We start from the raw sequence: 13,730 nt of genomic DNA, 5'->3' as shown, positions 1-13,730 counted from the left end.
AAAAGTACAGACAAGAGATCCACAAGATAAAAGACTTAAAAAGTAAACTAGTGCAGTTCAGATCAAGTGAAATAGAAAGATAAAAGAAAAGACAGTGCAAGAGGATTAGAAAAGTGAAAAGTGCATTAGAATCACATTTAAAAGAAAATAAAAAAGATATAAATAAATAAATATTACAGTGCAGATGAGTGTTGCCCTAGATTTCTTAAAAAGCCCTGGCGAACAGAGACATTTTAAGCCCTGATTTAAAAGATTGTAAAGTGGAGGCAGACCGCAGATGTTCTGGGAGTTTGTTCCAGACATGAGGAGCATAAAAAACGAAAAGCTGCTTCTCCATGCTTTGTTCTGATCCTGGAACAGTAAGCAGACCAGCACCTGAAGACCTGAGGCGTCTGGCGGGTTCATAACATTGTTAGCACTCCACTATCACTCTCACCACCTACACCTAATACTGACAGCTGAAAGCAACAAGTTTACACCCCTTCTATGGGGGTTGTCGAAAGGCATTCTGGGAAACGTAGTACTGAAGTAGAAGCATACGAGGCAGGTTGAGGGAAAGCGAGTACACCAAAAACATAAAATACAACACATCACAAAATAAGTCTTAGAATGCACTGATCACAAATTGTTGAGATCTAACAGTGTAAGAATATTCGAGCATGGTTTTTTCAATTAAAAACCAAGTTGCCTACCCACTAATCACAACACACATTTTACATAATTATATGTTTATATATTTAAATAATAATAATTGTAATTAGAATTATGCAATTCATACCACATATTCTTTTGTTTTTTGTCTCAGTAAGTTCCTCTGCGCTACTACTGCTGCTCAAGTATTTTTCATATCCTCTTTATACTGTAATCCATAGTGTTTTCACAATTCCATTCATTCCTTTCTACTTATGTTACTTCACTACGTATGTTTATATAACTCATTTTGCATTTATATTCTATTTTTTTCTGTTTCTGTATCCTATCACTATTTGCTGCTGCAACAGCCCCATTTACCCACAGGGATCAATAAAGTTTAATCTAATCTAATCTTCTTTTCTCGTCATTGCATGACAGTGAGGTGTTTGGCTTACTTTTCCCTACATGTGTTTGATCTTATTATTTATTTATGGTTTATTTGATAGGGACAGATACAATATCCATAGACAAACTGAGAACAGCTATCCGATGAAAGTATCATAGTGTTTATAGCGGATGCTAATTTGCAACACCCGTCCCTAGAAGGGCTTTTGTGAAAATAAGAGATTAAAACAGTGAGGTAAAAAGAAGGTAAGTACAGCAAGATACAATAGAGCACAAAAATTTAAAAAAAAAAAAAAAAAGGTAAACTGAGTACAACATTGTCTTTCTGTCTGATCTCATGTGCTTGCAGAGAAAAAGGTTATAGAAACACATGGTCTCTTTTCTTTAGCATTACAAAAAACTTCAATCTTACCATTCTGAAGTCTGTTGACAGTGGAGGCAGACAAATACGTGCTCGTCCCATGGCTAACAAATGATAAGCTATAAAATGCAAAACATATCATCTGATTTGGTCTAAAAATCTAACAATACATGGTTTGGTTAGGCATGTCTGGAGATTAGTCTGTACTCATGTATTACTGTACTGTAGCCTGTAAAGATCCCCTTAGGGAAGTTAGGCTAGACAGTAGGTTACATTTAAAACTTTACTTTAATAATAATAATAATAACTAGAAGGGCACTTGGAGAGCGCAGACCTCCGCCAAGGTTCGTGCTATTATTGCTTGTTCGTGAGTCGGATCCGGATCCGCTCCAAAATGTAATGGGTTCTTCCTTGGCCCATGCTACACCCTTCCACCAAGTTTCATGAAAATCGGGCCAGTAGTTTTTCCGTAATCCTGCTAACAGACAAATAAATACAGCAATATAAAAATACTCCATTACAAGTAAAAGTCCTGCATGAAAAATCCTTCTTAAGTAAAAGTACATAAGTATTAGCAGCAAAATGTAGTTAAAGTATTAAAGTAAAAGTAGTGGTTTGGTCCCTCTGACTGATATTTTATTATATATGACATCATTAGATTATTAATACTGAAGCATCAGTGTGTAAGCAGCATGTTACTGTTGTAGCTGCTGGAGGTGGAGCTAGTTTGAACTACTTTATATACAGTTAGCTAGTTTAGTCCAGTGGTTCCCAACCTAGGGGACGGGCCCCTCCAAAGGGTCACCAGATAAATCTGAGGGGTCGTGAGATGATTGATGGGAGAGGAAAGAAGAAAAAACAAAGTTCTGATACACAAATCTGTTCTTTGATTTCATCTCCTTTCCTCTAATTCCATCACCTCTCTGATTTCATCTCCTCCCATCATTTCATTTAATCTCCTCTCTCCTCTTCTCACCTTTTTTCTCATCTCCTCTGATTTCATCTCCCCTCTCATTTCATCTAATCTCCTCTGATTTCATTTCATCTCTTTTCTCCTCTTCCCTCTTTGCCCTTTTTTCTCCTCTCTTCTGATTTCACCTCTCCTACTCTGATTCCATCTCCTCTACTAACTTTCAAGTCATTAGCTAGCTATGTGAAGCCAAACTAAAGTTGCGTTCAGAAGCTCTAGTGATGTTAAATTCATCACATGGAGATCACATAGTCTGGTTTGAATATTGCATGATGTTACATAACCTACAAGAATGTGAAGAATACAGTGGAATAGATCAGAAACGCTGGTATTTAGACAGAGCACTCAAATAGTTTAATGTAAGTTAATGTAAATTAACTACTAATTAACCACTTAGCTCAGAACATAATACAATAGATGAAAATAAAATTGATCAGAATAGTTGTTAATAGAATAGCACATAACAGAATAGAATAACACAGAACAGAATATGACAGCAACAAAATAGAATAGATTAGCACAGAAGAGGAGGAGAATAGGAGTGAGGACAAGCAGAGCTGAATAGAATAGAATAGAGCAAAATAGAATAGCACAGAGCAGAATATAATGGCATAACATAGAACAGTGATTCTCAACCTTTTTCATATCAAGGGCCCCTAATTTAGTCCACATTAGAGCCACAGACCCCCATTTGATGAGATATTTTGTCTTGGACCCAATTCTGAGAATATGTTTATTGTTAGATATGATTTTGTCCAGAATTCCATTAATATCTGTGTTGTAGGTAGAGAGATGACAGTGAAACTATGATCAAAACAGTCATTCTTCTACATTCTCTAATTGTGTTAAGTTCTTGTAAGTGAAATAATGGTGAATTTAACAACTCATCAATTTGCTGGGGACCCCCTGGAACTCCCTCAAGGACCCCTGGTGGTCCCCGGACCCCACGTTGAGAACCACTGACATAGAATGCAGTAGCACAGAAGAGAATAGAATAGAATAGAAGATAACAGAATGGACCAGAGCTGACTAGAATGGATCTGAATAGAATAGAACTGTCCTTGTTGTGAGCCTGGCTGAATGAATGTAGATGTGCTGCTAATTGAAGAAGCTAATGCAAATGAAGCCCTGAGCTCAGAGCAGAACGGAGTTAGCCAGGCTAACTGATCTAGATGCAGTGTTAATTGATGAGGCTAATGTGGATGAATAGGCCTGCCTGCAGACTGCAGTGTGTTTGTTAGACCTCAGTAAAGGTCCCAGTCTGCCTGTCACATCGCATTACTCTATCCATTTAACATTGAATATACTGTACTGCACCTGAGGCAGGCGGCTAGGACAGCACACTGGACCCATTCATTCACAATGGTGGAATGTTGGGTGTTTTTATAAAGCATCCATCCTCTCATCTTGCATCCATCCCGCTAATGCTATTCCTCTTGGGGGCGGAGCAGCAGAGCAGGAAGCATGTGCACAACTCCACTCCGTCTGTGTTGGCTGACTCGGAGGGAAATCCCTTTAAATTGAAGCAAGTATAGGGGAGGGCGGGGTGAGATGAGCCGGTTTTAACTCAAAATGTTATCTTGGCAAACCAAAAATGAGACTAAAACAAATGCTTCAACCCATATTTCAGGATGTTGACTTTCAAATTAACTGGTAGGAATACAGCTAAACGAAAGAAGAATGAGGGAAAGAAAAAGGGAACATTTATTGTATATGATTTTCTTTTATTTTCGTGTCATGCACACAAAGTGCCCAAGACACCAAAGTTACAGTTGCAGTGGTCACACATTTCATTTCTGCTACAAAAAAGATTCCCTTCTGAAGCACAATTCAAGTTTTTCATAATCATCCAGCCCAAAGAAATCAACATAAATAGAGGACATTTTATTAAAAAGTACATCCCTTGTGTCCTCATAGACAGGACAGTAAAACAAGAAATGAACCTCATTCTCAATTTCACCTAACTCACACAACAAACAGAGTCTGTCCTCCTCCCGCATTAAACCTGCTGGTCTCTAGGGCTAATGGTAATGTTCCTGAAATAGGGATCTTTGTCTTTTGTTTAAATTATACTTTACATAAGGTTCTACACTGTAGAATGAGACAATAAGTTCGTAATTTTTGTTTATACCATATATCAACAGACCATTTTTCTTTATACATGAGAAACTCCTAATCTCCTGAATATCACAAAGTAACCTGTTCTGGAAAATGAATGACAAATGGTTCAAATAAAATAACGATTTCAACTCATTGGCCCAGGGATGACCATTCGAAATGTCCCAATGAAATATCTTTTTAGTGAGTCTCTGATCAGACATCTTCACAAGTCTATTCCAAAGCCGAAGCATTTGACCTATATGTCTGATCTTTGGAGATTCCCATCCCATATCTCCACTAATGGCCAAAACTGAAGTAAATTTATGGACTCCCAAAAAAAGATTGAATAGCTCTGTGATGCACAGTGATGCTCAGTATATGCTCAGTACATAATGCTAGGATACAGGGGGGTGGCTCAACTTACCCACTGGCTCACCTTACCCCGCTCTCCCCTAATGTATTCAACACAACCGTATTTAAAGATGAATTGTATTGATCCTCGAGGGAAAATGGGATCATTGCAGCAGCAGGGAAGCAGATATAGACAGCAATATAAAAGATAAAAATAGATGGTATGACTCGCAGTGCATTGTGATGCATTATAAGCAGAATATAAATCCCATAAAAGCAAGGGTGAATTTGTAATTAATCATCAGACAGACATCAGGAAATTACATTCAGTTTGACATTCATTGATTTGGCATTCATTCATTGATGAAAGTGGATGGCTGCTTTGAATGTATGCCTACTTTTTCTCCAATTATTAATAGAATAAAGAAAGCTATATTTTAAAGATACAGTCCAAAATTTGTTTTATTATATCATACTCTGATTATAATAATTATCAAGCACTCACAAAGTGCTGATTATTCACTATTCACTTGATTAAAACTCAGTATTTGAAACATACTCATTAGCTTATTAGCTATTTCAAGAGCTTTGCCAAATATTTTTTAAATATCAAGTGTTGAATTTCAGGTAACAGGTTTTGCTAGAGTTGGATAGTTATTGTCATGTTTTGGAATGAAACCCTTCAGCTGCCTCTCTCTTTACATCCTTTATCATAGACTGATATTTCTGTCTTTACTGTCGACTTTACTTTGATATTCCTGTTTTGCTGTTTTTCACTGTTATTTCTCTCATTCACTTTCTATCTGCTTCTCTCTCCACTCTGCTCATTATCTTTCTCTCTGTCTCTCGCCCTCTCTCGCCCTCTTTCTCTGTTTATGTCTCTCTCTCAGACGGCCCAGGGCGGGGGTCATCGCACCTTACTGTACGGCCATGCTGTCCTGCTAAGACACTCCTACAGTGGAATGGTCAGTACACGGACAAATACCCATACACACACTGAGACACTTACTGAGAATTGTTTATAAGGTAGTTGAAATTTTTGATTTTTTTTTTCCCATTATGGGGGAAATATCGTGAAAAGTCAAAATGAACAAAAGAACATGGAGCTCAGCCAACTTTCCCTGGAAAAATAAATGTAGGTTTCCTAGTTGATCAGATGTATTGATTGTATTGCCTATGTGTTTCCCTCTGCAGTACCTGTGCTGTCTGTCCACTTCCCGCTCATCCACAGACAAACTGGCCTTTGATGTGGGACTACAGGAAGACACCACAGGTAAGGCTCAAAACAGACTTCCTGTCAATCATTTTGTATTATTATTAAACCTTTAGGTAACACTTTATAATAACCATCATTAATAAATGGTAAATTGATAGTTAATTCAACTTTAGTTAATAGTTATTTTACTGTTAACAAACAATGAAATGATCATTAATAATGTTTACTAATTATTAGTAATGCTATAATTTATGTTATTTTATCATTCGTTTGTGTAATATAAAATCATTTGTTTATAAATTATATATTGTATCATAGCTGATAAGAGACGGTAAAAAGGGTAAAAAGCTATGATACAATATATAATTTATAAACAAATGATTTTATATTACACAAACGAATGATAAAATAACATAAATTATATTGACATTGAGATTACAAGATCTCTTTTTCGAGGGAGCCCTGGCCAAGATAGCAATACAGAGTTTTTAAAAGCACATAAAACAAAAACATACAGTAGCAACTCACAGAATCATTATGCCTAAAAGACAGACAGGAGGAAACGGGTCTAGCTAAGGAAGCAATTACAAATTCCAATTGAATTTGCCTCCAAACCCTTCGCTACATTTTTGAATGCCCTAATCAGGATCAGCTCATTTAGCTGCAAATCTGTCTGCAAGTGGTTCCAGGCTGCAGGGGCGGAGAACATAAAGGCCCGTTTGCCAAATTCAGTGCGACAGTAAGAGGGTGTCATTTGAGCGCAAACAATAATTACTAGTTTTGAGTGAGATATACCCACAAAGGTAAGAGGGGAGCAGACAAAGAATGGACTTGTAAATAAATATGTACCAATGAGTGAGTCTGCGCAAGGCCAATGAAGGCCACTGAACTCTGGCATATAGGGTGCAATGGTGAGTGAGAGCTTTGCAGCCTGTGACAAACCTCAGAGCGCTGTGGTACACAGTATCCAGCCAATGCAAGCACTGGGCAGAGGTGTGCATATACAACAGATCGCCATAGTCAAGCAAGGGAAGGAACGTAGCCTCAACCATGTTTTTCCTGGCAACATAGGAAAAGCAGGATTTGTTTCCAAAATAAAAACCTAGCTTAAGCTTCAGTTTCTTTACTAAGTTTTCAGTGTGGAGTTTAAAAGTTTAACGATCATCAATTAAAATACCTAGATACTTATACAGCTTTAGAATCAAAATAAAACTTTAAGGAATAAGAAACATTTGACATGGTGCCAATTTTGCCAACAATTATGACCACTGGTATTTTGTCAAATGTAAATCTGAGTCCCTGTTAAGGCCATTATCACCCATCTTTTTTGCTGCAAAAAGTTGCCCATGCCAAATTGCCATAGTTTATTGCCATTGCCATGATTTATGGCAATGGTTTTCAATCATGTGCTATTGTGACACCCCCCCCCCCCCCATAAGTCCATTTGACTTTTGTTTACAAGCCCTGGTTCACTTGTAATTGGGCATTGTGAACCTAAAGAAACCAAATACAAAAATGCAACAAAGTCAACTTTTCCACTATGGTTACAGTGTTTTTACTGTGTCAGTTTACTGTCAACAGTGTGTTTTTTTTTCAATCCTGGACCTGCCGTTTCTTCACTGTTGTTCTCTGTTTGGTAAAAACACAAACCAAGCCAAAGAGACTAATGTGCCAGCATGAAGTACACTGTCTCCCCTGTCCTTGTCCATGGCCTGCTTCTATAAAGATGAGATGTAAATTAAAATATAAACAGAAGAGCTGAATGAATAATGTAGGCTACCAAGGCGGTTCACACTAGCGATAGTCCCAAGCACGGAGGGAACATAGTCTAATAAGGTGATGGTTATTAACACAGCAGTTTGTTATGTTGCTATGTGAGTCTGTGAGTCTTGGAGACTCTGGCCACATTTCTATTAATTTACTACTGCTCCGCTGTTTGCTTTGTGTGTGTGAGTGTGTGTGTGTGTGTGTGTGCGTGCATGCATGTTGCTGAATTTCTGCTTCTTTCTCCTCCCCAAAGAGGAATTTTTTGGAAAATCCTGCAACACTAAAAGGGTCTGGATGCAGTGTGGGGGGCCTGCTATAATGTTACACTACCTGATTACATGTAACTGCCAGGATTGAGGAACAAATGGCACTATTTCAATCCCTTGTAGTAATCTGATTGGTTGTATGTGTGTGTGTGTGTGTGTGTGTGTGTGTGTGTGTGTGTGTGTGTGTGTGTTTGTAGGTGAGGCGTGCTGGTGGACCATCCATCCAGCGTCAAAGCAGCGTTCGGAGGGAGAGAAGGTCAGAGTGGGAGATGACCTCATCCTGGTCAGCGTCTCCTCTGAAAGATATCTGGTCAGTATTGACTGTTTGTGTGTGTGTGTGTGTGTGTGTGTGTGTGTGTCACTGTGCTTAATGTTGTGATATTTATCATCATCTGGTGTTATGCTGGAGGTACACGATGTTTCCCTCAACTAGAAGTACTCCTAGTTATAGAATTATAAATTGTGGTGTCAGTTTTTGAAGTTTTGGTCTTGATGTTTCTCTCTCTATATCTCTCTTTCTCTATGTCTCTCTCTCTCTCTCTGTCTCTCTCTCTCTCTCTCTCTCTCAGCATCTATCCTATGGTAATGGCAGTCTCCATGTAGATGCAGCATTCCAGCAGACTCTATGGAGTGTGGCTCCCATCTGTTCTGGCAGTGAAGTGGCACAAGGTACACGTTCTTTATTGCTTTATTTCTTGCTTTCACTTTTGCTTTCTTTGTTTCTTCCTTTCTTTGTTTTCTTCAGCAGTATTATATTCCTCATGCATGTAAACATGGCCATGGTCACTTCAGCAAACATACAGGAAAAGCCATCTGCTGCCAAAGGCAGAAAGAAAAATGGCCGCCATTGCTGATTGCCGATTTAAAAAATCAAACTGTACATGTATACCAATTCTGATTTAATTTGATTTGATTTTATTAGGAATTTAAAAGCACGACAACTCAAAAGAGTATCATGACACAAAATCCCAGAGAATAGCACTTAAAAGCATTACTAAAAACACTTATTTCCAAAGTGGTCCTCGATGGAAACAAACAAACACAATACATAAAAAACGATGAAAAAAAAAGTCGATGGAAACAAACAAATTACAAGATACACCTACTAGCCCCCCTTGCAACCCCATGCCCATGGTTCAAACTCCCTCCCTTAACAGTGAACCATCAACACTCCCCACAAAGCTGCCTTAACTTTTGTTTTAAAAAACTGCACTAAGTGTACATGTATATGTGAAATTTATGTAGTGTAGTGTTCTGGAGCAAAATGACTACGGAGAAACAAATTGGGATTATTTTGGTTTCCATAAAAATCAAAGTGAGAATAGGACCTGAGGCAATTAAGTGCTGCTGCTAGCCTAGTTTGCTGAAGAGGCAGATTCACATTGGAATGGGGGAAGACTAGCAGCTATCATGTTTGTGGAAGACACTTTTTCACTAGTAACTTCATCATTTACTAATTTTTCTCACAGATTGTAGCTAAGAGGAATTTAGCTTCACTAATGTCTGCTTTAGCTATTTTATCAGTGTTAACAAACTAACATGGACATTTTTGTGCTTAGACAAGTTAGCAAAATTACTTACCACTCTGGTAACACTTTACAATAAGGGTACATCATTGTTTACAGTCCGAATAGCAACTTGAGACGTGAGAATGGAGTTGGAGTTGAGAGACGTCTCATATGCAGATATCTGTTTACAGAGATTGGCCAAAATGCCTAGACCTAAAACACCTACAAAAAGTATCGTTTTTTGTGTATTGTACTGAACTCCAACTCCATTCTCGCGTCTCAAGTTGCTAATCGGACTGTAAACAATGACCGGCGCACGGAAGAGGAAGTCTTGGCCCGGATGTCCGCTGGCTCCACTGGAAACCCCGAAATATTGGCCATCGCCCCCAGAGTCTAATCGTCATCAGACCGATAGACGATGGGTTCCGAGATTGTCTCAATTGAGACTTTGGGGCTCTGAAGGACTTTGCTCACTCTGTTAATCTGGAACTTAATATGTCATACCATACAATGGTACTCAATATGAAAGGCCGTGTTTGTATCTCTTCGGAGACACCTCCAGATGCTGACACTACCTCTGCATTCCTTTTTTTTCTGCAGCGTACTCCTTCAGGGACGTTAAAGCATTCATCATTTCTGGCACCTGGTAGCGCACAGCTTTAACGTTATCAACCCTACATTACATACTTGATAAGAATGGCACAGCGGTGTACTGAGGAGCTAAACAGGGTGTAAAGTCATTGCAACAGCCCAAAGAAGCTGTTACAGATGACTTGGCTGCATCACCGACAACAAGGTTAAGTGTGTGACTTCCACAAGGAATACACAATGCCTTGTGGTTAACTTCTAGCACTCTCCTTTGGACCCCTTCCTTTTTACCTTGCATATTACTTATTTATCATACAACTGACCACGGCAGTTGGAAATATCCAAACCTAGTGTTTCAAAGTGACCTAAAAATGACTCGTAACAGCCCTGCCCTGTGGTGTCAAGAACACAAAGTGCTTGTGAATGGTAACACCTTTTGAGGTGTCACAATTTACAATTTGTAGCACCACTGACCCGGTGACTCACGTCCATTATCACAGGGCAATATTTGGCTTTCCTCACTCTCTCTACGATGGCATCAGTTGTACTCTTTGCCACAAGGCATACAAGTTTGTTTTGAAAATGCTTACTGAGGTAGCTGAGCAAAAGATGTGATTTCAATGTCACGTCTATGCTTTAGCTCTCATATAGCCCAGGATAATATTGTCTATGTATAGACATGTAATAAACTTTCACTTTTCAACCCCATTTAAACTTAATTTAGCCTAGACGGCTATGGCCATTTAGACGTGTTTTAAATGTCTAATCAACGTAAAATTGCTCAGTGGGTTCCTATGTCCAGTTTAACAGTCCAATTATCCGGGCTAGCCTCACTGCTAATTCCCCTAGAAAATAGAAAATAGAATAGAGGACATTGGACATTGTCCAATGTCCAATGTCCTCTGTCATCTCTCTCACTGCCTTTGTGTGGCACACACGTTCCCAGTGTCCCCTCTTATGACACTTGTTACACATGCTTTTCAATACAGGGCATTGGCTCTTCCCCCACCTTCCGCGGTTCTCTATTTTGTGGCTTGCATTGGTGCTGCCAGTGTCTTGATGCACGCCCTTTTTATGCCTCTGCGCCGACGAGAGCCGTGGCTGGAGGCATTATGTTTTCAGGTTGTCCGTCCATCCGTACGTACGTACGTCCGTCCCATTATCGTGAACGCGATATCTTAGGAATGCCTTGAGGGAATTTCTTCAAATTTGGCACAAATGTCCACTTGGACTCAAGGATGAACTGATTCGTATTTGGTGGTCAAAGGTCAAGGTCACTGTGACCTCACAAAAGACGTTTTGGCCATAACTCAAGAATTCATGCGCTAATTATGACAAAATTTCACACAAATGTCTAATATGATAAAATGATGAAGTGATGACATTTTATATCAAAAAGTTCAAAGGTCAACTTCACTGTGACATCATAATGTTTTGTTTACCACTGTAGCTGAGAAAACGATCTTGGGTCATTCTACAAAAATGGACAATGAAAAATGGATGCAGACACCAAAATCGTTGACCTAATAATAAATCAATAAATAAAGACTGACCTTGCGATGATAAAACAAAGTTTATTAGCGGAGGCATACAACCGCAAGGCGGTTATTTCTAGTCTTTTGTTGTCCCTCATGCCTCTGAGCTTAGCTAACATTAGCCATTCGGAGCCTCGGCTGGCTGGCTGCTTGGCCACCTCCTCTGACTGCCGCGCTTGTATAACTTGTGATAGCATCAGATCTGCGGTGAGCTGGAATTTCTAGTTTGAAAAGTTCCATTTCAGTCAGCTTGTACAATGCCCTGATGTACACATCTGCCTTTTCTCCTGGCTGTTGGCTCTGTTGGTAAAAGCATGCCGGCTAGGGTTGCCAGATTTACATCTTGGTAAAACCGAACACTGTGTGTGCGTGCACGTTCCTGTGTGTCTGTGCGCGAATGTGCGCGTATAGAGCTCAAACCTGGGTAACCTAAATGCCTGTTCATTATTACATTCCATATTGAATTTATTGATAACCTTTGGAAACAGTCCGCTTATACACTCATCCTCAGTTGGAACGCTTACAGTCATATTAATGCTGTGTGGAGCACAGTAAGCACTGTCAGTAAACTAAGATGAACAAACATTACTAAGTCAACTAAATATTGTGAGAATAGAAATCACAAAAAAGGAAGAAAAAGTGTAATCAAATATTTGATTTTTCTTATGGTGATTTTATTGAGCTGTGAGTGTCTTCTACAAAGCTGTATGCAGAGCTGACATTTTTCTAAATGACTTATGAGCACATATGTTGGCCATATGTGTTAACAGAGTTTAAATGCAGATTATACCGATCAAACAAAGCGTTTTTGATTGACAGGTGTCAATCAGTGTTTATTATTTGCTCTTTTTTATTGAGACGACTGAGTTTATACTCTACAAGCATAAACATCATTTTGTCTCCTGGCTTCTGCAGCTAGACTACTTACAGACAGACAGACAGACAGACCCTTAATCTAGTCATGAGCCTATCAAAACGCTTTTAAATTGTTGTAAAATATACTCAGGCAGGGAAATATCGGCAGGGCTAGAATTAGTGGAATATTATTCACAGAATGATTTGGACCGGACATTCAAACATCCGGTCGACCCTTCTGAGTGGACCCAGACAATACATCTGAAAACCGGACAGTCCAGTTACCATCTGGCAACCCTAATGCCTTCTCATGTATAAGTTTCCACTGAGGAATAAAATATTTGTCAAATTTCTTCAATACACATTCCTTTTTCTGCATTTCCTCTGTGAATTCAGGAACTTAATATTTTTTCAGTTTTGATTCCCATTGCAAAGATGAGCGCACTGACCTGGATCTCCTGGATCTCCACCCTTATCTAGCTTTGTAGCTATCCTGAAGTGCGAAAACTTCTGTTTCCACTACAGCCAATCTGCATGGCTGCTGAACTTGAATTCCACTGGCAGGCTAAACTTTTGTTCTCGTTCAGTACTCGTTCAGTACTCCAACTTAGTTGTCCCGATACACAAAGACTACTCTGACACAATGTAATGTCTGAAAATAATACACACCAACAGTTTGGGTTCTTTCACTGTGTATGGGTTTATTGTTAATAACATGCAACACCACATGCAACTTTCTAATCTCGCGCTATTTGATGTGCAGTTAACGTCAAACTCATCTTATGAATTTCCATTCATTAAGGCACTAACTGTACATGTAAACTAATTTTAACTGTCCAAATTGTACATGTAGGCTATACCAATTTTAAACCAACATGAAAATGCTGTAGGATGCTGTAATCGTTTATTTGATTCGATTGGTATTGGGAGTGCCATGAAATTCCAGTGGTTGGGGAGTTTTTTTTCCAAAACAGAGTAGGCTACAAGACATGTTAGCACCTGGCCAAGTGATCGCTGATTCATTGGTATTGATCAACCCTATCTAATCCCCACAGATACATTATGGCCATTTTGTGCTATAGGACAGTAAAAACCTTACTTATTGCCCCTTTAGTGTTAACATGCAGCTAGTAGCCACTACTAATGATAGATTCTACTAGATACGTTAGCTAGTG

The 13,730-nt window shown here is 39.0% G+C and overlaps 1 protein-coding gene across 1 annotated transcript in view; it reads left to right on the top strand.

The window, feature by feature from the left end:
- The window catches only part of LOC139651239 (ryanodine receptor 2-like), a gene marked incomplete at both ends in the record, with an annotated part of 54,008 nt that overhangs the window by 18,810 nt on the left and 21,468 nt on the right, over positions 1 to 13,730 (top strand). The window contains 4 exons of the mRNA XM_071528082.1: positions 5,711 to 5,785; positions 6,015 to 6,093; positions 8,267 to 8,379; positions 8,639 to 8,738. Of these exons, the coding sequence (XP_071384183.1) occupies positions 5,711 to 5,785; positions 6,015 to 6,093; positions 8,267 to 8,379; positions 8,639 to 8,738 (367 nt within the window). The remainder of the gene's footprint in view (positions 1 to 5,710; positions 5,786 to 6,014; positions 6,094 to 8,266; positions 8,380 to 8,638; positions 8,739 to 13,730) is intronic.

The sequence above is a fragment of the Centroberyx affinis genome, unplaced genomic scaffold (assembly GCF_046629955.1).
Source record: "Centroberyx affinis isolate AG114_WGS23_722 - 3 ecotype Tasmania unplaced genomic scaffold, CSIRO-AGI_Caff_v1 ptg001611l_1, whole genome shotgun sequence".
Lineage (NCBI taxonomy): Eukaryota > Metazoa > Chordata > Actinopteri > Beryciformes > Berycidae > Centroberyx > Centroberyx affinis.
This window is presented reverse-complemented; position numbering and strand designations above follow the sequence as displayed.